This window comes from Phalacrocorax carbo, chromosome 28 (genome assembly GCF_963921805.1).
Source record: "Phalacrocorax carbo chromosome 28, bPhaCar2.1, whole genome shotgun sequence".
Lineage (NCBI taxonomy): Eukaryota > Metazoa > Chordata > Aves > Suliformes > Phalacrocoracidae > Phalacrocorax > Phalacrocorax carbo.
In genome coordinates, this window is record NC_087540.1 from 1,590,491 (window position 1) to 1,611,358 (window position 20,868).

General features: G+C 59.6%; 2 protein-coding genes and 1 long non-coding RNA gene across 6 annotated transcripts; 1 reads left to right on the forward strand and 2 right to left on the reverse strand.

Moving 5' to 3' along the window:
* Positions 1–2,506: 2,506 nt before the first annotated feature.
* On the reverse strand, positions 2,507–14,728 carry LOC104044920 (ETS translocation variant 3). 3 transcript variants are annotated; one of them, XM_064474734.1, is made up of 5 exons: positions 14,533–14,728; positions 13,168–13,230; positions 11,939–12,176; positions 9,622–9,737; positions 2,507–3,488 (listed from the first exon to the last, which is right to left on the reverse strand). In XM_064474734.1, the coding sequence occupies exons 2-5, from the start codon at positions 13,211–13,213 to the stop codon at positions 3,472–3,474; spliced, it is 417 nt and encodes a 138-aa protein (XP_064330804.1). In that variant the 5' UTR covers positions 13,214–13,230; positions 14,533–14,728; the 3' UTR covers positions 2,507–3,471. The 3 variants fall into 3 exon arrangements, with proteins under 3 accessions (XP_064330804.1, XP_064330802.1, XP_064330803.1); XM_064474732.1 differs by lacking the exon at positions 2,507–3,488 and adding an exon at positions 4,960–7,089 and having other exon boundaries at positions 14,533–14,726; XM_064474733.1 differs by lacking the exons at positions 2,507–3,488; positions 14,533–14,728 and adding exons at positions 4,960–7,089; positions 14,335–14,495.
* A 1,680-nt stretch (positions 14,729–16,408) lies between these two features.
* On the reverse strand, positions 16,409–20,145 carry LOC135318006 (SLAM family member 5-like). Of its 2 annotated transcripts, XM_064474793.1 has the most exons (5): positions 20,067–20,145; positions 18,040–18,369; positions 17,204–17,689; positions 16,899–16,990; positions 16,409–16,499 (listed from the first exon to the last, which is right to left on the reverse strand). In XM_064474793.1, the coding sequence occupies exons 1-5, from the start codon at positions 20,134–20,136 to the stop codon at positions 16,428–16,430; spliced, it is 1,050 nt and encodes a 349-aa protein (XP_064330863.1). In that variant the 5' UTR covers positions 20,137–20,145; the 3' UTR covers positions 16,409–16,427. The 2 variants fall into 2 exon arrangements, with proteins under 2 accessions (XP_064330863.1, XP_064330862.1); XM_064474792.1 differs by lacking the exon at positions 20,067–20,145 and having other exon boundaries at positions 18,040–18,463.
* LOC135318007 (uncharacterized) lies at positions 17,253–20,698 on the forward strand. Its single transcript, XR_010376519.1, has 2 exons — positions 17,253–17,341; positions 17,983–20,698. It is a non-coding gene; the product is annotated as an uncharacterized LOC135318007 (long non-coding RNA).
* The last annotated feature ends 170 nt before the right edge of the window (positions 20,699–20,868 follow it).

Sequence of the window (20,868 nt, forward strand, 5' to 3'; positions counted from 1 at the left end):
GCGGGCACGGGGCCGGAGCCACCAGCTCCTCCGGGGAGGCCGGACTCTGCTCCCGTCAGATGCCATCGGCTTGGCGTAGCCACGGGGGGCTTCGCTTGGGGCACTCGAGGCCTGGTGGCGGGAGGAGCAGATGAAGGCACGCGACCCCCGGTGTGGTTTTTTGGCTCCCTGCCCTGGGAACTGGGGGACCAGCTGGGAGCGGGAGCGAGGGCAAGTAACGTGGTGGCCAAAAAAAACCTGATCAATGTGGGTGAAGTGGAGGAAGGGCACAGGTCAAAGCTGGCAGGTGCCCTGGCCGGTGAGGAGGAGGGGGGAAAGAAGGGGGTTGAAGGGGGGAAAGAGGGGACAAAGGGGGAAAATAGGGGATGAAGGGGGGAAAGAGGGGATGAAGGGGGAAAAGAGGGGATGAAGGGGGGAAAAGAGGGGGGGAAGGGGGGAAAAGAGGGGACGAAGGGGGAAAATGAGGGGACAAAGGGGGAAAAGAGGGGATGAAGGGGGAAAATAGGGGATGAAGGGGGAAAAGAGGCGGGGGAAGGGGGGAAATGAGGGGACAAAGGGGGAAAATAGGGGATGAAGGGGGAAAATAGGGGACGAAGGGGGAAAATGAGGGGATGAAGGGGGAAAAGAGGGGACGAAGGGGGAAAATGAGGGGACGAAGGGGGAAAATAGGGGTGAAGGGGGAAAAAGGGGATGAAGGAGGGGAGAGAGGAAGAGGAGGCACAGAGGGAGGTGCAGCCCACATCCCGCTTCTCCCCCCAAGGACTCACTCCTGGGGCCAGGCTGAGGATGGGGAACCCCAAATCCCCCCCAAAAAACCTCCACCCGAGAGGCTGCAGTACCACCCGCCCTGGGAGCCAGCACAGGGAGTGAAAAGCGAGCCATGGGGGGGAGGAAGAGCACCGGGGGGGTCTTTCCCGGCCCCGGCATCGCTCCCCCAGTGCGAGGCTTTGAACTCGGCTCTTGGCCGTGCCGGTGTTTGGGGAGGGGGAGCACCTGGCCGGGAGCGCAGCCCTGGCTCCGAAGCGCGGGCAGACTCTTAATCAGCTTTGCCATCAGCTCCCGGCTCCCGTCACGAGCTGCCGGGGCCGCGCTGGAAAATTCCCGCTTGGATGTTGCTGGAAATTTCTAAAAATTAAGCTTCGCTTTTCCAGTTTGGGCTCAAATCCCCCTTATTTTTCCCTGGAAACCAGACAGCATTCCGCCGCAGCGGAATCCTCAGCGGGGTTGGAAGGGGGATTGTCTTCATCACGATATTGGAAGAGCATTCGCAGTTTTCCCTTTTAATCAAGAAGCTGGAAAAGCATCTGCAAAAATGTGGTTTTTCCCCCTTATTTTCCTGGCCGCGCTCTCCCCGAGAGGGGCCTGATCCTGCGCGGGGGCCAGCAGCACCCCCGGGGCATGGACGCCTCCTCCAGCTCCGGGACCACAGGAATTTTTTTTGCAATGCCCATTTTGGGTCAAAACCAGGACCAGTTTTGCCCAAAAATGTCTCAAATCCTCCCCAAGGTTGGCCTGGGAGCGCCCGGCCAAAGCCGCCGCACGTCGCCGGCAGCAGCAAAACCAGGGTCTTGAATTCACACCTAATTGATAAGAACTGATGGAGAAATTAAAAATAAATCCATCCCCCAAACCGTGAGGATTAGCCGGCTGTCGGGACCCTGGCGCACGTGGCCTTGGAATTAATGGGTGTTTAATTAAATATATTTCTTATTAGATTAATTAGGTGTCTGAGGAAGGGAGCGGGAAAGCTCTCGCCGGGCAATTCCGTCCCTCCGAGAGCAGGGGGGTGCTGGGGGCGGTCGGGCTCGAGCAAGAAAATAATAATAATTATTAATAATATAGTAATTAGGAAGGCCTGGGAAGGGGACGGCCACAGGGCAGAGCCCCACGGTGCAAGCGCAGGGCCGACAGCCAGGAGCTCCGTCTCCTAATCCCCTCCTGACACAGATCCCTTTTCTCTGCTCAGAAGTAAAATAAAAAGGAAATAAAATAGAGCCCCCGCGCCGCCTGCCCCGGCCCCAGCGGGGTCCCCCACGCCGCCTGCCCCGGCCCCTCCAGCCCTTCTCCGCTGGAGGAAGCCTAGAAAAGGCGGCACCGTTGGCCATGGGCCTGGCCAAGGCAGGGAGAGCGGGGATTTAAGCCGGTTTTAGTCAAATTCGGTTTAAACCCAGCGTTACAAGAGCCCCACGTCCGCCCCCCCATCCCGCCCGGCGGCGCTTCGGGTCTCGCCGACCCCGTCCGTCGGTCCCCGTCCGTCGGTCCCCGCCGGGGCGCGGGGTCAGAGCCACCCGCGGCCGGGGCTGCCGGTGCCGTGGGGGTTTGGGGTGCGGGAGCAGAGGCGGCTGCGGGGTCCCCGCGGACCCTCCTCTCCCCAAAACGGAGCCACCGGCGACAGGCGGGTCCGGCCGCGGCCTCGGCTCTAGGAAAGGCTCGGAGAGACCCTGGTTAAGACCCGCTTCCCGGCCCCGGAGCGAGACCCCGCCAAGAACCGAGCTACCAGCAGAAATGCTTATTTAAAAGGTTTATTTAACTTTTTAATTTGAGGTAAAATACTTTTTTTTTTTTCTTTCAACTTCCATAACAAAATACAGAGCTATCAGATACCCCTGGAAAAAATATGTATATTATACATATATTTCTATAACATTACATCATATATATATAATATATATATGCAAACTTTTTGTTGTTTTTTTTTTTTGAAGACTTTATAGAAAGTGGAACGTCTAAAGGCACTGCACAATGGAGTATTTAAAGACTACTTTACATTGTTATGTACATATACACACACGTTCAATCCCGCTCTCCGCGGACGGACAGCTCAAGCCAACCGCGTCCCCGCCGTACGTGTATGCATCCACACTAATCCCTGCTGAATCGGTTCTAGTAAAGTCAAAGAACATGCCTCAGGAAAAGTGATTTGTTGGGTTTTTTTCCCCTTAAAAAACAAACAAAACAAAAAAAAAACCACAACCCCCCCAACCTGCTATCGGTAAATATTTTCTCCTTAAAAGCACTCTAAAAATCGAATTTTTAAACAATCTGATTACGATTATTTCAAACCACAAGAAATTCATGTTGGTTTTTTTTAAACCCACCAGGATCCATAAGACGAAGAGGAAAAAAAAAAAACAAAACAAAAAAAAAACACAAAAAAAACAAGTTACTTTAAAAACAACATAATTATGGAATAAATAAAAAACAAGGGACAACCGAGCAACGGGCGGAACCTCCCGCAGGCGACGAGGGCGACACGATCGGCCGCCCAGGTTAATGCTTCTGGAGAGGGGCTCTTCCTCCTCCTCCTCCTCTTCCTCCTCTTCCCCCGGACTCGGGGAGTTTCGGCTCTGCAGCTCGTCCTGCCGGGCTCGCGGGGAGACGCGCGGCTGATCCTCCCTGCCCCGTCTCGATTTTTCTGTCCCCCCCCCCCCACCTCGGCGTACTGCTGGTTGTCCGATTAAAGTCTCTTTCCTACAGATTCTCTATGACTAAACAAAGCAAAAATGGTTTAAACATTAACATGCTCTTGATTAATTAATACAGGTGGACGTTGAGATTTCAACCATTTAAACTTTACAAGTTTAAATATTTTGGCACATCGGAATATATATAATTTCTTTTAATTATTTAAAATGTTATTTATAAGCGCCCTCCTCCGAGGCTGCTGCTAGGCAATGCGAAGTCTGGTCGGGGGGACGGACGGACACCCCCCGCCTCGCACCGACACCCCCCCCCACCACCCTGAGCCGGCGGGGATGCGGGTGACGCTGCCGGCGCGGAGATTTGGGGAGGGGTAGGGTGGGGAGGGGGGGCGGTTTGCTGGCTGGCTGCCCCCCCCCCCGCCCCCCACCTTCCTCCGAAGCGGAGCCCATCGCCCGCAGCCGGTCACTGGTCCGTTGTCCTGAGAACCTGAGTCCTTTATCCCTGAACGCGGAGCTCCCGGTTTTGCAGTGCAATGGCTACGAAGACAACCCCCACCCCCCCCCCACCCCCCACCCCCCCTTTCACCTCCCCTTCCCAAAATCGATTACAAACTTTTAAAGCCAAACAACGGTTCAACTTCTTGGGTTTTGTTGGTTGTTTTTTTTTTTTGCCTTAAATAAAGGGCGAGAAGGGCGGTTCCCCCCTCGAAACAGGAGCGGCGCCCGCGGGCGCCGGCACTTGGGCGCGAGGGGTGGGTGGGGGGGTGACGATATGCATTACTGATGGGAAAGGCCTCGTGTTTCTAATTCCTGAGTTCACTCGTTGAACCCCTTCCTCCGGGGCCGGATCGAGGGGCTCCTTCCCCCCCACACCCCCTTGTCCTCTGCGTACCGTGGAGGTCGATCCCGGCGCTGGGGGTCCGGAGCCCGGCCGGGGTAAGCGCACTGCACCCCCACCCCCCGCCCTAGAACCGCTCCGGGTACGACACACGGCGTCTCATTTTGACGGGGCCCAACCAGCCCCATCTACCTGCCTAAATCGCGTCTGCAAATAATCTTGTGCTCACACACGCTCCCCTCCTACAACAGTTACTGAGTCCTCGACCGGAGAAATCTGCCCGCGCACGCCTCTCGCCTACGAGCGCGTGAATAATCAGCCGCTCGCTGGATACAGCTCCATCCCCATGGAGATCGGTTGTTTCCAAGCTCCTTTCAAGGAATCGTTCGGGATTCGTCCCGAAGCAGCGGGAGACAAGAGCGTTTCCTCGATGTAATCCGGAAAAAACTTCTATCAGCCTAACGAGAAACGCAGCCGCGTAGGGAAATAGATTTACAGCGAAAATACAGCGAGATTTACACCGCGAACCCCGCCTCGACCCGGCCCGCGGCGGACGGCGCCCGGCGGGCACGGCCGCCCCTCCGCTCCCGAAAAACCTGCGCGAAACCCGGCCAGACGCGCCCGGCCCTCGCGCCGGCGGCTTCTGCCAATAGCCCCTGCTCGCATAAAGTGTACACGTAGTTAAGGCATGAGTCAAAGTGATAGGGGAACCAAACAAAGGAAATAAGATTTAACAAAGCTCCTGTCATTCCTTCTCTATGAACTCACCACAATCATTTCAGTGTTAATCTTCCAATCGCTCCCAACTCCACCCATACAATTAGGGGGAAAAAAAAAAACCTAGGGTACATTTTAATGCGTATATTAAAGGCATTAGGTTAATTTTTTTTCCCACCCCACTCCCTTCCCTGAAAGATTTTTTTTTTTTGTATGTGTTTTCTCTTTTTTTTTTTTTTAAATATTTTGCTCATGGCTTCTGCAGTTACTTCAGAAAGGCGAAAAGGACGACTAACGTTATCCCAAAAGCGCTACCGAGATCCGCTCGCCGGGATCGCCGCTCCCTCTCCGGCGGCGTCCCACCCCTCGCCGGCGACTTTCCCACTTGTGTCTCTCTGCAACCTTCCCCGATTCGCAGACAGTGCAATGTTCCCCCAGCGTCCCCCCCTCTACCCACCCACCCCCCAAAAAAAAAACCATACAGACGGCTTCCGAGGCTGACACACAGCACGTCTCGAACGGGCAGGAAATCCTCTCCCACCATCGCACCAGGCTCCATATATAAAAAGAAAAGGGAACTAGATGAATTCGGAGATTCCTGCTTCTATAAATACTAGAGCGTATAGAAAATAGACCGTGCCTGGAGTTCCTCCGTCCCGGTGGAGGCCTCGACCCCGCTGGAGTTCGTGCGAGGCCCGAAGCCTGCGCGCGAGGGCGGCCCGGCTTCCCTCGCCTCTCCTAATCGGAGCGAGACAACCGCGTCTCACCTGCAATTCAACAACGAAAACAAAGAACACAAAACCCCTAGTTTCTAGAATTACCAAACCAGGCTAGCCCCAGCCCCCCGCCCGCCCCCCACGCTCTGCAACCTTGCTACATAAATACACAGATGTTTTCAGCGCTGATGGACCGCGAGGCTCCCCCGGGCTTAGGTGTCGGAGGCAGCCGCGGCCGCCACGGCCTTGGGACCCGCCGCGAGGTGCGAGCCGCCCAGCGCCCCGTTCCAGTGGAGTCGGCCGTTCTGGCGCTCCTCGGGGACGTCCGCCTGCCGGTCACCGTTCCAGCGGCGCTTGAGACGCAGCTTCGGAGGCATCAGGGCATCCTCTCTCTTCTCCTGCGCTCCCGGTTCTCCGGCAGGCTCCCGGGATGATTTCTCCCCGCTGCTCTCTCCTTGCTCCTGGGATTCGTCAGGCAAGAAGCCGGCCGGGAGGGGTGCCGGTGGGGCTGGGTGCCACGATGGGGCGGCTGGTCTGGCAAACACAGGCCCTTTCTCCTCTTCCAGGCCGGCTGGCAGGCCGGAGCCTTCCTCTCTCTCGCTTTTGTCTTTTCCTTTCGCCGGCAGCTCTTCGGACTCTGCCTCCTTGTCCATCACGGGCTCGACCTTGACCCGGGGAGGAGGAGTAGCTAGCTGCGGGGCCGCCGGCTCCTCAGCGCTTTCCAGTCTCTCTCTGTTTTTGCGGCCCACGGGTGGAGGCTGTAGCTTGATGGGGAACTGGGGCTGCTCCTCGAGGGGCATTTGGCACTGTAGTGGTGGCACCATGAGCGGATAGCGGGGGAAAGTCCGCGGACTCAGGTGGTAGTTGAAGACGGAGCAAGCTTGCGAATGCAGGTAGTGTTTCATTTCCTCGGGGTTAAAAGAGAAGCAGCTGCTACCTGTGAAGGGGCTGAGGCCCGGAGAGGGGCTGTAGGAGAAAAGGGTGGGCGTCAGGGACAACGCTGGAGAGATCGGGACGTTTAGGACCCCGCCGCGCCCCGGCAGAGGGGACACGGCAAAGGGGCTGTGAGGATCTGGGTAGATCCCAGGCCTGGTGAAGAGAGGGAGCATGATATCGGGCTTGCGCTTCTGGTGATTGACGCTACCGGCGCCCACGGCGTTGCGCGAGGCCATGAGATCCACGCCACGGCGCCAATCCGAGGAGCCGTCCTCCAGCTCCGGCATGTCCGGCTTCCTCTCGCCGCCGTCACCCAACGCTTCTGGGTTGGATGGGACCAGGGACCCACCGGAGAACCGACCGGGCTGGGCATCTTCGGTGGGAGAGTGGCTGTCCAGCGGTGGGAAATGGAAGCGGGACGAAGCTGTGGGGACAGGAGGAGCGCTCTGCGGCACGACACCTGGGACAGGGGCGGGAAAGAGAGAAAAAGAGTACGGGAGAGAGTTAAGAGCGCGGTTCCCGAGGGGGTTAAACCACAGGTAAAGAGCTTCTTTTCAGGCTGCGCCCGCAGGCGTTTGGAAGACTAACACAAAAATATCACGCGCTATCAACAACGCGGCGGACGATTAGATGGGAGGCGCCTTTCCCATCTGCTCCCTTCCCCTGCATAGCTCCGGTCTCCTCTGCCCACCTCAAAACCTCGCCACTGCTGGGGATGAATCCTCTCCTCCCTCCGCCCCGGCTGAGGTTTCGTGAACCTCCAGTGCCACCGAAATAACTTCCACTTTCGGATGCCCTCCCCTGACCTCCTCGCGCTGGTTGAACCAGAAAACGTCTCGACGACGGCGCGTTAGGAGCGGGGTTAAGCAATCGCGCTCCGACGCCACCGGCAGAAGCGCTGCCGGCGAACCTCAAGCTCTCAGGGCTGACTGAAAGTCACTGATTTGTGCTTTTCTGGCAAGACGTCTCCTCTCAACGTCTCTGCCAGCTCTCGCCGGCTCCTCTTCCACCGCCGTGCCTACAGAGCCGCCTGTCTACGACTGACTCGTGCCGTATCGAGGCAAACTCCTCCACCCGCTCTCTCACCTCCACAAAGCGCCTGTTGATTCTCCCTTCCCTTCTAAAACCGCGCTAAGCGTCGAGAAAAGAAACCCGATTCCCGTGCCCCAAACAGGTTTGATATCCCAACCCCCATCCCAGCCAGAAGGAAAGAAAACAGGTTGTAATTAGACAAGTGCATTCCAGTTCTCCAAACTTCTTTTTTTAAATGCATGCCCCAGAGATAGGAGGGAGTGGCTGCAAACAGGGAAAAGGAACAGCAGTGAGCAATATTGAGCTGGAACTGCCCAGACTCGTTGCTGCAAGTAATTATAGATTTGCAGCGCAGCTTCGTACTACATCTTACACCCCCATGCTTTGGCTAAGGGCTCCTGGAGAATACATTTCCTTCTCCCCGCCGCCATAAAGGCAGCGCGTCCCACACAGGTGAAGCTGAACACCTTTATGAATATTTCTATTCTCCCGGCCCCGTTTTGGGGTCACCGTTCGCTTCGAAGACAATGCCTTGAAATCGCGTTTACGCTCGCGCCCGGCCAGGACTCCCCCAGGGGCGGGGAGCGACGCAGGTCGCTTCCACTGCCAAGATCAACGAGCAGCCACCGCCGTACGTAGGCACAGGCTACACGAGCACCGATGAGAAATACTCTTGCCCACACGTAACCTGTTTTTCTCAGCCGCCGGGGTTTCAGAGTCAACATTCAAACCCCACTTTCCCCTGCTCTCTCTCCCTGCTAGACGAATCTTCAAGGCTTCCCCTGGGGCGCTCTTCACGAGGTGAGAACTAAGCGCACGGTGCTGTGAGAAAGGCTAGCTCAGGCGCCTCCGCGTTCGCGCTCCCTTTGCTGCGGAGAGTTGGCCGTCTCGGGCCTCGCCGTAATGACTTCCAGAAGGGTTTTTAGGCTGTGCGTGCCTCTTTTTTTTGATGGACTCGAAGGCCGCTAATTTCCCTGGTTGCGTGGTGGCTGTGCAGTCGTGGAGGCGATCACCCCAGCTGTAGGAATCCAGCTACGGGGTTGGGGGGGGGGACTCAACTCCACCAAAAATGACCTTGCGAACAAAGGACCCTCTTCCAGAGAAACCACAGCAGTACTGCTGACTCTGGGACAGATCCAGAGCGAACTCCTGCTCCCGGCAAGAGACTCAAAGGCCTTTTAGGACGAGAAGGGAACAATTACGCTCCGTTCCCAAACTCTTTTTTGTTAGCCTGAATGTCAGCACGCTGTTCTGCCGCAGGGAGAATCGAGAAATACCTGTGATTTTAGTCAAACTCCGGCGAGTTACTACTCTTTGGAGCACTGCTCTGCGCTCGCTATTACATCCGTCTGAACTCTAGGCAGAAGTCGGTTAAGAAAAAGCTCTTTTTGGTACAAAAGGAGCAGAACTGAAGTAAACAAGGGGCCTCTGCAGAAGCAGGGAGGAGAGCAAACTGTTGTTAAGCTGCGAACTCTCTGATAGCGCTCACATGCACGCCTGGCCGTGCACCTCTAAGCTCCTTGTCACGAAGGGTCACATTTATATGGCACCATAAACTTATGTTAACAAGCATGTGAGTGAGGCAAGGTCCCTGCAACAGAACTAAGACCTTCTTATCCCAAGGACACCCACCCCCGCCGAGAGCAAAGCAAAGCAAACCCGCGGCGCCCGTAAGGACAGGCCAACGAGCAAGCTCGGGTAGGAAACCAAAATGCCTCCAGTCTCCCCTGAAGACAACCGCAGATGCGTCTGTGAGAAACCCGAGGGAAAGAGCGCTCCAGATAAGGCTTTATCAACGTCCAGGCATTCCCACTGCAGCAGCAGTGATTGCCCCCGCAGCCTTTCAAGCGTAGGAGATAACTGAGGGGGGATCTGCAGAGGCTGCGGGGTTGGTCCCGGCCCCGCTGCGCACCCCAGGAGCGGGGCCGGTTAAAAAGAGCCGCCCCGACCCCGCACTCACCGTTAGGCCGAATGTTAATGAACGGGTAGTTGGGCATCACCAGCTTGTTGAAGTTGAACTTGTAGGTGAACCTTTTGCCTTTTGTCTTGTGGAGAATCCTCTTGTTGTAATAGTATCTGTTAGGGAAAGGTACGGAGATCGATCAAAGCACGCGGTGATCTGTTTAAAGGTCTCGTTTCTTTCAGCGCCATCAACACCCACCTACAAAAATGAAGCTCCCCAGAGAATTTATGTTATTAGTAGGAGAAAATATTAGTCGATCGGGAAGTTTCCAAACGACACCCACACCCTTTTACAACACGTTTTTAGCAGCAGGTTTCCAACCATTTTACAGACCATTATGTTCCTTAGAACGTGTGGGAAAAGGTGAGCTCAAAGGGAATCGAAAGCTGGACAACAGGCCCAGCCTGTACACGCTGTTCTCGCCCCTGTCCGAACTGGGACCGGTGCTGCGGACTGGGGGCGGGGGTCTCGCGCAAGCACCCCGCACAGCGCTTGGCGCTACCTCCCTACGGCCGGCCCCGCGAGCGCCCCGCGGCGAGACACGGGCTGCGGCTGCCAGGGCGACGCGACACGACCGAGGAGAGGAGGGGAAAGTTCAGGTGAAGCTCTGCTGAGACACAGAGCCTGAAAGGGGGGGGGAACGTGTGCCTGGGCTGCGGGAGAATAAAACTCAGTGCCACGATGGAGCGGAGCAAAAGGGACCAAATTAACCAGGTAGCCTCAGATTTGCTTTTTATTTCTGCAACCTTCAAGGTGCTGGGTATCGTAACAGCGTACAGGGCATCGGGTTGGAAATCAGGAGAGCTGGTTTCTGCTGCTCCCGTGCCCGTGAGCAAGTTGCTTCCCTTCTGTTCACCCATTTTGCACCTTTGGATTAAAAACACTCCCTCTCCTTTGCAGGCACTGCGGAGGGTGGGCGCTCGCAGCCAGCCCGGACCGCCGGCCAGCCTCCCCTCCTCCCCTCCGCGGCGGCAAACGAAGGCAGAAGAACTCGGCCACGGAGACAGCGGGTCTAATCCCCACCGCAGCCTCCTCCCCGCTTACACCACCCCTGTTTGTCCTCAGCCTCCTAATGCTGGTGTACAAACAAAGGTGTTACACACGGATCGGCCGCTGTTCTCTGTACTCGGGAGGGAGATTAAGGCAGGGTGCCTGGCGCCGCAGCGTGCACCGAAGCGGGGCCAGCCCCCAGCAGCAGGAGGAAGGAGCCACAGGTCCTGAGCTGAAGCGGCTGCTGATACCCTCAGCGCTCTCGCGCTCGGCATCAAGATGCCGAGGCATGATCAGCGTTCAGCAGGTGGAGGCTATTTTCCACTCCCATGCACCAATTACAGCCTCGGTGCCATTCAATTTATTGTTTCCTTCCTGTTCCAGTATGAGACACTCGTGTTTGCTGCCTTGTTTGTCTTTGTCAGCTCCACCCAGGAGGTATCAGAGGGCATAAGGCAGCGAAGTCCATGTTACAGACTGATAATGCCAGGACCTGTCAGGAACCCGGCCACTCCTGCAGGTGACAGGCTTGAAAAGCTGAAATACTTCAGAGGGTCGCGCTAGTTATCCACTGACTGCCTTCAAAATACACAGCGATAACTGGAAACCAAACCAAACCCTATGGAAGGGTCTAAATAAGAGGGGAAAGTTGTTTTGGAGGCTTTGGAGTTGTGAAGTGCCCAGTGAGGAGCACTGAGCCCCTCCCTCACACGAGGGGACGCTGGTGGTGCCCTTAAGGATACCCAAATTTGTGCCGTCAGGGCTCGGGAACATGCGGTTTCATGTTTAGGGACACATGATTTGTGTCACCCCGGGCCGCCGGCACCGAACCTCTGCCTCACGCGCGGATTTAGCGGTAAAGAGGCAAGTAGGAACGATGATGGAGAAGGGAGTCGCTTCCTCTGAAACGGTCCCCTTGACGGCGCGATAACAGAGGAACACCTCTGGTTTCCTCCCACACCTTCATTGCTCAAGCCAGCAGTGGCAATGAAAGCTGAGAAAAGAGGCAGAAAAGCTCCCCTGAAGGAAGCCGTCCTGATAATAACAACCTGAACTTAGAGGTGTGAATCTACACCGTGACGCAGAACACGGCACGGTGAACCCGGGACACCCTCCCCTGTCTGTCTCATCACACCCAAGCAGAGTCAGCCCTACCCAAGCGATCTGGCATCCCAGAACTCCAAATTTCATACAAACCTCCCAGAAACGCAGGTGCCACCCAATCAGGGACTGAATAGCTACAGTCGGACGCCCAAGTGAGGCGGGGAAGGATGGGAGGAAGGCTCGTTACCAGTCCCTCACCCCCACGGACACTTCTGCTCACCTGAGGGCCCGGCTCAGCTTGTCGTAGTTCATCTGGGGTTTGCATTTTCTTCTCCCCCAGAGCCGAGCCACTTCGTCAGGGTCCTTGATGACGAACTCCCCGTACTCGCCCTGCTGCCAGGCGATGACATGGCGAAACTCCTCCTTCTGCAGCAGCTCCAGGATGAAATGCCAGAGCTGGATCTGCCGGGAGCCGGGGCTCGACTCGGTCTTGTAAGCCCACTCTGGGAAATGATAACCTTGGAAAGGGCCAAAAAAACCCCAGAAAAAAAGTCAGACAGCGACAGCTCGCAACCGCCAAGCTCTGCTGCGGATTTATCGTGTTTTCTCCAGAGCGAGACCGCAGAGCGTTGCTGGGGGCTGTAATTCTGTTAAACATTCAATGTGAAAGCAGAGAAACCCAGCTCTCCTACTCTGCCGCTCGTTTTCTCGCTCGTTTTAGCCCCCTCTTCTTGGAGAATCCCCAAACTACGCGAAAAACAAAAATGGTAAAACGAAAAGGGACGTCAGCGTGCGAAGAAGCAGAAAGGAGCCCAAAAGCTTTAGACATTGCTACAGTTTGGACTCCAGGTGGCTGAAATAAGGCAAATAATCCCCGTTTGAGCATTTGGCGTGCTGATGGCGGGGGGGGGAGAGGGCGGCGAGCTCTCAGCCGCTCCAGCTCCCCCTTATTTCGGAGCACGGCAGCTCGCTCCAGCTTCGACTGCGCCGGCAGATGTTTCTGAGCGACTGCCAAGTTTGGCTTTCTCAGAATAGTTTCCCAGCACAACTACGAACGCGAAGGGTGGGGGTTTTTTGGGGGGTTATTTTTTTCTTCCCCCCACCCCCACCCCCCCAAAATCATCACGGCCACAATTTCAGGCTCTGGCAGCGTGGAAGAAACCGCATCACGCTCCAACGCCACCCACACCGCTATCGCATGCTGCGACGGAGACAAAACCAGGCACGAGCCGTACCAGACCGGAGCCGGGGGGGGTGGGAGTGAGGATCCACCTCAGAGATCCCAAATCCTTACAAATAAAACACCTCCAGGAAGATTTATCGGCATATTAAACCCGGCGTTTTTAAAAACTCGCCGACCGCGAGACGTCTGATCGATCCTCACTCACACGCGGCTTTTGCCCGCGTACGAGAGCTTTTAGGAGAGGTGGAATTAATCCCGCCTGAGCTCCTTTATCCTGGGAAAAGAATTCGTAACAGCTGAACAACTCAGCCTTTAGACTTCCTTACCTCCTCCTCCTTCTGGCTTATCCACAATGCTGCAGCCTGCTTTCATTTTCTCCCTCCTGCTGACTGCGAAACACAAGGAAATCGGCATCAGCGACATCGACGTGCCGTTAACACAACCGGCAACTCGGTATTGCTCTCGAGAGGCCACCTCGAGCTGAAACCCTGCCCGGGATCCTCCCTGACCGTAATCATCCCCATCCCTTTTTTCCTCCCCGCCGCAAAAAAAAAAAAAAAGAGAGAAAAAAAAGACGGCGTTTAATCCCTGCCTCGCCGTTAAAGCCGGCGAACGCAGCGCGGCGGGGCCGTCAGACAGACAAAACAAGCCAAACACAGTTTGTCTTCTGTTACTAGACGGGTTCCGCTGCCAAAATACACAAGCTGCTGAGCTCGCTCCGATGTACCAGGGAGGGAAAAGGCGGTGGGGGGGGGGGGGCGGGAATAAAATCCCGGCTCCCGATCCCGGCTGGAAACGGCACATCTGATTCCAATCGCTTTAGGTGGGCTCGGCTCAACGCCGTACCTCGGAAATCAAGCGGGGGGTGCGTGTGTGTCGCTTGTGTCCCCCCCACCCCCACCCCGGCGCCCCGTTTTCCCTTGGCGCTGGGGGGGGGAGGGGTTAGCGGCGGCAGCCACCGGCTCCTCGGGAGCGCCCCCCCGACCCCCCATGGCCCCGGTGTCCCGACGAGCCCCCCCGGAGGAACCGTCCCGTCCCCGCCGGCTTTTCCAGCTTTGATTTTTTTTCCCAGCTTTGAAATGTTCAAAGCATGTAAATGGCTGCCGGGAGGAGACGAGGCGCCGAAGCGGCGGCGGCCGGGCCCGGGGCTCCCGTTACGAGCCCCGCCGCCGCCCCCTCCCGCCGGCCTGCCCCGGCCTGCCCCGCCGCTCCCTCCCCTGCCCCGGGCGGGGCAGCGACGGCTCCGCCGCTCCCCCCCCCCCCCCGTTACCGAGGCTCGCCCTCCCCAAGGCCACAGGGATCCGTACGCCCCACCGACCTCCTACAAAGCGCCCCGTTACCGGGAGGGCTCCCCGCTTCTCCGAACACCCCTACTCCAAGCGCCTCCCGGTAACCGGGGGTGGGGGATGGGCTCCCCGTTTAGCCCCCCCCAAAGAACTCCGATGGACGCCTCCCACCACCCCCAGCACCGCCGCCAAAGGGCTCCGCCTCACCGAGGGGCTCCCGGTTACCGGGGGCAGCCGCGCCGTGCCCCCCACCCCCGCCGCCGCCGGTAACGGGCGCCCTCGGCCCCCGCGTCGCCAACAGCCGGCCCCGCGGGCACCGGCGCGATCGATGCTGCGCGTCCGGGGCGTCCCCGTCGCAGGCCGGGAGGAGGCGGCGGTTGGGCCGCGCCCGGTACCGGGACCCACCTGCGTGGGCGGCGGGGGGGTGCGGAGAGCGGGTCCGGCGGGTGGAGCGGGTGCGGTGGGGCGGCGGAGGGCGCCCAGGGCGCGGTGCCGATGCGGGGTAACGCGCCGCTCGCCTCGCTGCTGCCGCCGCCGCCGCCGCTGCCTCCCCCGCACGGCCGCCGGAACCGGAACCGCCGCCACCGCCCACACACTTCCGGGCACGCTCACACGCGCTTCCGCTTCCGGCCCGGCGGGCGGCGGGAGCGCGCACGCACGTACGCACGGCCACGCCTCTCCCGCCCCGCCTTCGCCCCGCCCCGGCGCTGCGACGGGCAGCGGCGGGGGACAAAAGAGGGCGGAAAGCGAAGGGGCCTGCGGGTGTGAAGGGATCCAGCTCTGCAGGGATCCAGGTATCGGGGACTCAGGTGTGCGGGGAGGGTCCAGCTGTGCAAGGGTCCCTCTTTACCGGGATCCAGCTGTGCGGGGATCCAGCTGTGCAGGGAGGGTCCAGCTGTGCAAGGATCTAGCTGTGCAAGGGTCCCACTTTACCGGGATCCAGCTGTGCAGGGGTGTTACAGTATAGGGATCCAGCTGTGCGGGGACCCTGGTGTGTGTGGCTCCAGTTTTGTGTGGATCCATCTGTGCAAGGCTCCCACTTTACTGGGATCCAGCTGTGCAGGGATCTCGCTGCATGGGGATCCAGCTGTGCACAGGGGTGACTGTATGGGGATCCAGCTGTGCAGGGATCCAGCTTTGCGGGGATTCAGGTGGGGGGGGGGGGTCCGGGGGGGGTGTGTCCAGCTGTGCAAAGATTCAGCTGTGCAAAGGGTCCCACTTTACCGAGATCCAGCTGTGCAGGGTTGTGACTGTACAAGGATCCAGCTGTGCAGGGGTGTGACTGTACAAGGATCCAGCTGTGCAGGGTTCCTGCTTCTTGAGGATCCACTTGTGCACGGGTGTGACTGTATGAGGATCCAGCTGTGCAAGGATCCACATCACCAGGGACCCCACTGTGTGTGGATTCAGCTGTGCCGGGGTGTGTCTGTACCAGGATCCAGCGGTGCAGGATCCAGCCCCATGGGGACTGGGGCTGTATGGGGGGGGGCCGGCTGTGCAGGATCGGGTCCTGGGGCATGGGCAGCTTGGGGGGTGCCCACGCTCTGGGGAGGGGCCATGCCGTGACCGGCACAGAGCCATGGGTTCTGTTCCCTCCGCCCCCGCCCCGTGGGTGCTGGGCCCCCCCTACCCGCCCTGTGGGTGCTGGGACCCCCCTGCTCCCCCACCCCAGCCCTGAGCATCACCCTGTGCCCCCCAATTTTGAAACACAAATGTGTTTCCCCCCATCCCCATCACCCAGAGCCCCCCACTCCGCTGCAGGAAGGGCAGCCCGGGACCCTCAGCCAGCTGCAGCACCCCAACACCCCTGGGTGCCCCCGGGGGGGACTTTGGCCCCCATAAATTCACCCCCACCTCACCTTCACCCACCTTTATTTGAGTCACGAGTGAGCCAATGGGTACTGGTAGGGGTTTGGACCCCCCTCCAACCTGCCCCACACCCCCATCCCCACTGGGCTGCTCTTGGGTGTGGGGAAAGGGGATGTGGCAGCCCCTGGGGACGCTGCTCCCCGTCCCCCGAGTCCTGCTCCGCTCCCCCGGCAGAGATGGGGGGGGGACACACATGGAGCAGGGAGGGGGGCAGGAGGAGACCCCGCATCGGGGACACGAGTGTCCGTCGGTCCATGGCACCGTGCGGCAGCCGCTCCTGCCCGCTGCCGTGAGTCCCCGGCGGTCCTTGTCGTCCCGCTCGGGGGCAACGCGGGGACGGAGCTGGGGTCCCTCGGGGTGGTGGGATGAGGACAGAGCCCCCCCGGTGCCGCATGGACGAGGCACCGGTGGGACTCGCTGGCCACGGTGGGTTAGGCGAAGGGCTTGGCCCCGCTGTCCGCGCCTGCCTGCACCTCGCTGTAGATGGTGGTGGGGTGGTTTTGCTGCGTGGGGGCAGAAAATAGGGAGAAACCCCCCCTGAGCCGCCGGCCCTTTGGCAGGGGGACGGTCGTGGCCCTTCCCCAGCCGGGACAAGCCCCCCTGGAGACGTGGTGGCCCTGGCAAGTACCCTTCAATGTCCCCTCCCCATCCACCCCCTCCCCAGTGAAGCACAAGGAGCTTCAGAGCAATGCCGGGAGCTGCTTCCAAGGTGATGGGGCTGAGGAAGGAGGCTGTGCCCCCCAGCTCTGGGGACTTCGGGGACATGGAAGGACCCTTGGCCTCAGCACCTGGAGGGAAGGGCTGGAAGCCGGAGCCCAACCCTGGCACGAGCCGAATTCGGCCCCAGCATCGCCGTGCAACGGGCCAGGAGCCGAATTTAGCCCCGGCCTCCCCAGCCTCACCTCCTCGTATGCCTCCAGGGGAGTTCTTATCTGGATCTTGGCATACTGCGGCTCCATCGGAGCATCCTCGCTGGGCAGGGGGGCGGTGGTGGCTGCGGGGAGAGGAGCAGGCAGGGGTGAGCCGAGGGGTGCCGGAGGGGGAGCCGGGCTGTGGGGAAGGGGGGTATGGAGCCGCCCTGCTCCAGGCAGGGCAGGCAGGAGCAGGCAGAGCCGCAGCAAAGGAAAAAGCCATTTCCCTCTTTCCCAGCTCTGTTTGCTGAGCAATCCCGGCTGCGAGGACACAGCTGTGACCTGGCAGCACCTACCTCTCTCTGCTGCTTTCTTCTTCCTCTTCTTCCTCCAGCACCAGGCGATGCTGAGCAGGGCTACCAGAGTCATTCCCAGCAGCACCAGGCACACATACCACCTCAGCCAGCTGTGCTTCTCTGTGGGGACAAGCCGTGGTGGGTGCCAGGACCCCCCCGGTTGGGTGGGATGGGGTGCTGGGGTGCTGGGGGGGGTTTTACCCTGCTGCTGGCACAGGGTGTCCAGGCAGATGGAGACATTCCGCTCCGAGATGGGATTTCGGGCCACGCAGGTGTAGCAGGAGTTGAAGGCGGTGGCGGGCACGGCCAGGAGCAGTGTCCGTTTGTCCTCACGGAGCTCTCCCCATTCCGCCCAGAGGGAGCTGCCGAGCTGCCAGGCAGCCTCAGCACCGCTGCCGTCCGGCACCCGGCACTGCAGGGAGACGTTGCACCCTTGGGTGCTGGAGGAGAGCAGCTGGTGCTGGATCTCCGGCGCTTGCACTGGCCCTGTTCAAGGTGCAAAGAAATGCTGTCGCAGGAGCCAGCCCGCCCAGGGCCACCCCGAGGCCACCCCGAAGCCACCCCAAGGACACCCTTGGTCGCCCAGGGAGGGCGAGCTGGGCCGGAGGGGCAGCAAGAGGGCATGGGAAGGGGAAGCGCAGGTGGGGGTGGATCGCAGTTACTCATAAACCTTAGGAAAATCCCCGTGACAGATGCTCAGCAGCAAGAGCAATTTCTCTTCCCCTTTCCTGGGCCCTGATAACTCTGGGTGTAGAAGGGCTTTATCACCTCTTCCGCAGGCTGGTCCCACCGGGGCTGTAAACCTGTCTCCACCACCCCCCTTTGCAACCACTCACCGTAGACGGAGAGGTTGAAGGACTGATCCTCCACCAGCGCTGGGTGCAGTATAATCCGAGCCCCGTAGACCCCGCTGTCGCCCCGCTCCAGGGCCCTGATCTTCAGCGCCGTCTCGTTGAACATCTCCAGCCGGTCCTTGAACCGGTCCTTGGGGTCTGGGCGCTTGAAGCCGCCGGGACCGAACTCTGCCACTTGAATGGTGGTGCCGGTTCCAGCTGAAAAGCTCCACTCGATCTCCTTCACCTTCTTGTTGGGGGGCAGAGTTGGGGAGAGCAGCACGGACTCCCCCAGGACGCCGTTCACCTGCTGGGGCTGGGTAACCTCAGCACCTGGCCGGGACAAGGATGATCTGGAGGTTGGAGAACCCCAGCAGACCCCCCCCCATTCCTGCCCACAGACCTCGCTCGAGGTACCCATGGGCATCTGCCCGCCTGTGCCTTAGTCATGGGAGCGCAGCGCCCACCCTGAGATGATTCATTTAATCCTACACCCATCACACTCCTGCCAGCATCCCCATCGGCCGGGTACCACGCGCGGGGCTGGGCGCCCCTGGGTGCTCACGGTACCTTCCCAGCATCGTCCTGTGCTGTCCCAGTGTCACCCCACGCTGTGCACGGGTCGACCCCATCACGGGGACTAGCCAGGGCTTCACGGAGAGGATGAGGATGCTCTCCCCATGGCGCCTGCGCCCGAGTGGGGCTCAAACCGAGGCAGGCTTGAGGTTAAACCTTCAGAAAAGTCCCCACAGGTCGCAGTGGGGGGAGGTACCCCCTGCTCGGGGACGTGGGGTAGCTCAGCGCTGAGCTTTTGAGGTGCAGCTTCCGATTCCTGGGGCGAGATGCTCCCACCAGCAGAGCCGCCCACACCAGGGGATGTGGCTACGAGATGCTGACGCAGCCACCCCCCGGAGCGGGATGGACGGACAGACGGCCGCGTCCACACACTGCAGGGCTTCTCCTGCACCCTCGCTTGCAGGCTGCTCGTTTCCTACGTGCTTCGTGCATCGGGGCTGGCTCTGGCCTCTCCCCCACTCTTTGCAGCCGCTTTGGTTTGCAGAGAGGAAAGCGAGGTTGGGGGAACCGCACGGCCAGCCCGTAGCCGGCAAACCACACGCACCGTCGCAGCGTTGAGGGGTTCATCGCCCCGTCACGCGAGCGTGGCCGTGGATCCCCCCACCCCCCCCTGCCCCCAGCCCTGCCCCGACCCCGGTTCTGGGGACGCGCTCCCCTGGGGAGGGGTTTCAGTTTGGGTACCGCCGCGATGCTGGGGTTCGGCAGCCGTGTGCGGTGATGGGGAGCAGGGTGGTGGTAGAACGTCAGGCAGCACCCGGCCCCTGCCCACTCATTGCACCCATCGAGCTTTTTCCAGGTACCCCTGACGGCTGCAGGATGTGGGTACCGAGCGGTGATGCTGCAGCAAGGCTGGAGCAGCCTGGGGCCAAGCCACCCTTCGGCCTCCCTCTTCCTCCTCACGGAAACATGCAGGCAAACAAAGAGGGAAGATCGCCCCTCCTTTCCTTCCTCCAGAACTCGCCAAAGGGAATTTTCCCTTTCCCTATCGCCGGTTGGCTGAGCCGAGCGTGCCCAGCGGCAGCCACGGAGCAGAAGAAGGAGCAAACGGCCCCAGGCGCTGGCCTTGGGCTCCCAGCTCTGCCAGGGACAGTAAACCTCTCCAGAGCTGATTTATGCCGGCAGTAAAGCGAGGAGGGGAGGCCGAGCAATGTCCCGCATCGTTTCTCCCATCGGCTGCAAAAAAGCAGCCCCGGCTCGCCCCGGCTCACCCCGCAAAGAACCACCGGTGCATCATTCCCGGCTCCTTTGCAGAGGGAAAAGCCTGTTCTCACCCCTAATATTTCATGTATTTTCTAAACCGCCAGGGCCAGCGTTCATTTTGCAACTGGGACCCACACCCCAGCTCGCTCTCACCGTTGCTAAGAAAAGGGGGTTCACTAATAAGTGGGGATCGCAAGCGTTGGAACAGCCGTGGCCCCCTCCCGGCACGGCTGCTGCCCTCCCCTCCTGCCTACCTGCCACCAGGAGAAGCGAGGCCAGCAGCCAGGGGACGCGGGGACGCGGGCGGCCGGGTGACATCCCCATCGCTTCAACGCTGCGTGCTCAGAAGCCTCGATCTCAGCTCTCTGTACCGGCTTGGAGGGAGTGAACATGCAAATCTACCCACACAGAGCAACGCACCTTCCCAGGGGAGTGGCGACGCGAGGACCCCATGGGGACACCGCAGGGGATGCCACAGGCCGTGGGGACCTCGGCCTCCTGTTGCACCAAGGGTTTGGTGCTGGTCCCTGCAGTGTCCAAGCTGATCCGTGAGGCTCCGGCCCTTGTTTTATCTCTGGAAAGGAGGTGCAATAAAAGAAGGAGCCGGATGCTGGGTGCTGTTGCCGGCTGCTGGGTAAATAACACCAGCTGGGCTGGCTGCCTGCGTGGAGCCCAGCACACCTGGGATGAGGAGGAACCCTTAGTCCCCACCACAGGGCCAAGCTGGGGTGGCCGCTCCTCCCAGAGAGGGGAGAAAGTTGCCTTGGAAATGTCCTGGTCGGGCTCCCAGCACCGAGGATGTCCCATCCCCTACCCCGAGGCGGTGTTTCCCACTCACGACTTGGCTGGTTTCTCCCTTTGAGCAGTAAAATCTTTTTCTTGAGAAGCTTTCGCTGAAGCAGAACCCCCACAGCAGCAGCGGAGGACACGTAAAAGAGGAGCAAGTCTCTGGGGGACAGCCCAGTCCCGTCGCCGCAGCCGTTGTCACCCCTCGGGGCTCCCACCGTGTCCTGGCTGTGACGGAGAGTCAGGCTGTGGGAGTCCCCCAGGTTTCGG

Bases quoted from the DNA above. Each gene is read 5' to 3' on its own strand.
- LOC104044920 (XM_064474732.1), bottom strand. From the start codon at position 13,213: ATGAAAGCAGGCTGCAGCATTGTGGATAAGCCAGAAGGAGGAGGAG. The intron at 12,177-13,167 runs GTAAGGAAGTCT...GCCCTTTCCAAG, and splicing joins TAAGCCAGAAGGAGGAGGAG to GTTATCATTTCCCAGAGTGG. The intron at 7,090-9,621 runs GTGAGTGCGGGG...CCCCTGTCCCAG, and splicing joins CATTAACATTCGGCCTAACG to GTGTCGTGCCGCAGAGCGCT.
- LOC135318006 (XM_064474792.1), bottom strand. From the start codon at position 18,463: ATGCCCATGGGTACCTCGAGCGAGGTCTGTGGGCAGGAATGGGGGGGG. The intron at 16,991-17,203 runs GTAGGTGCTGCC...CTCTCCCCGCAG, and splicing joins GAAGAAAGCAGCAGAGAGAG to CCACCACCGCCCCCCTGCCC. The intron at 16,500-16,898 runs GTGAGGCTGGGG...GCCCCCACGCAG, and splicing joins CCCTGGAGGCATACGAGGAG to CAAAACCACCCCACCACCAT.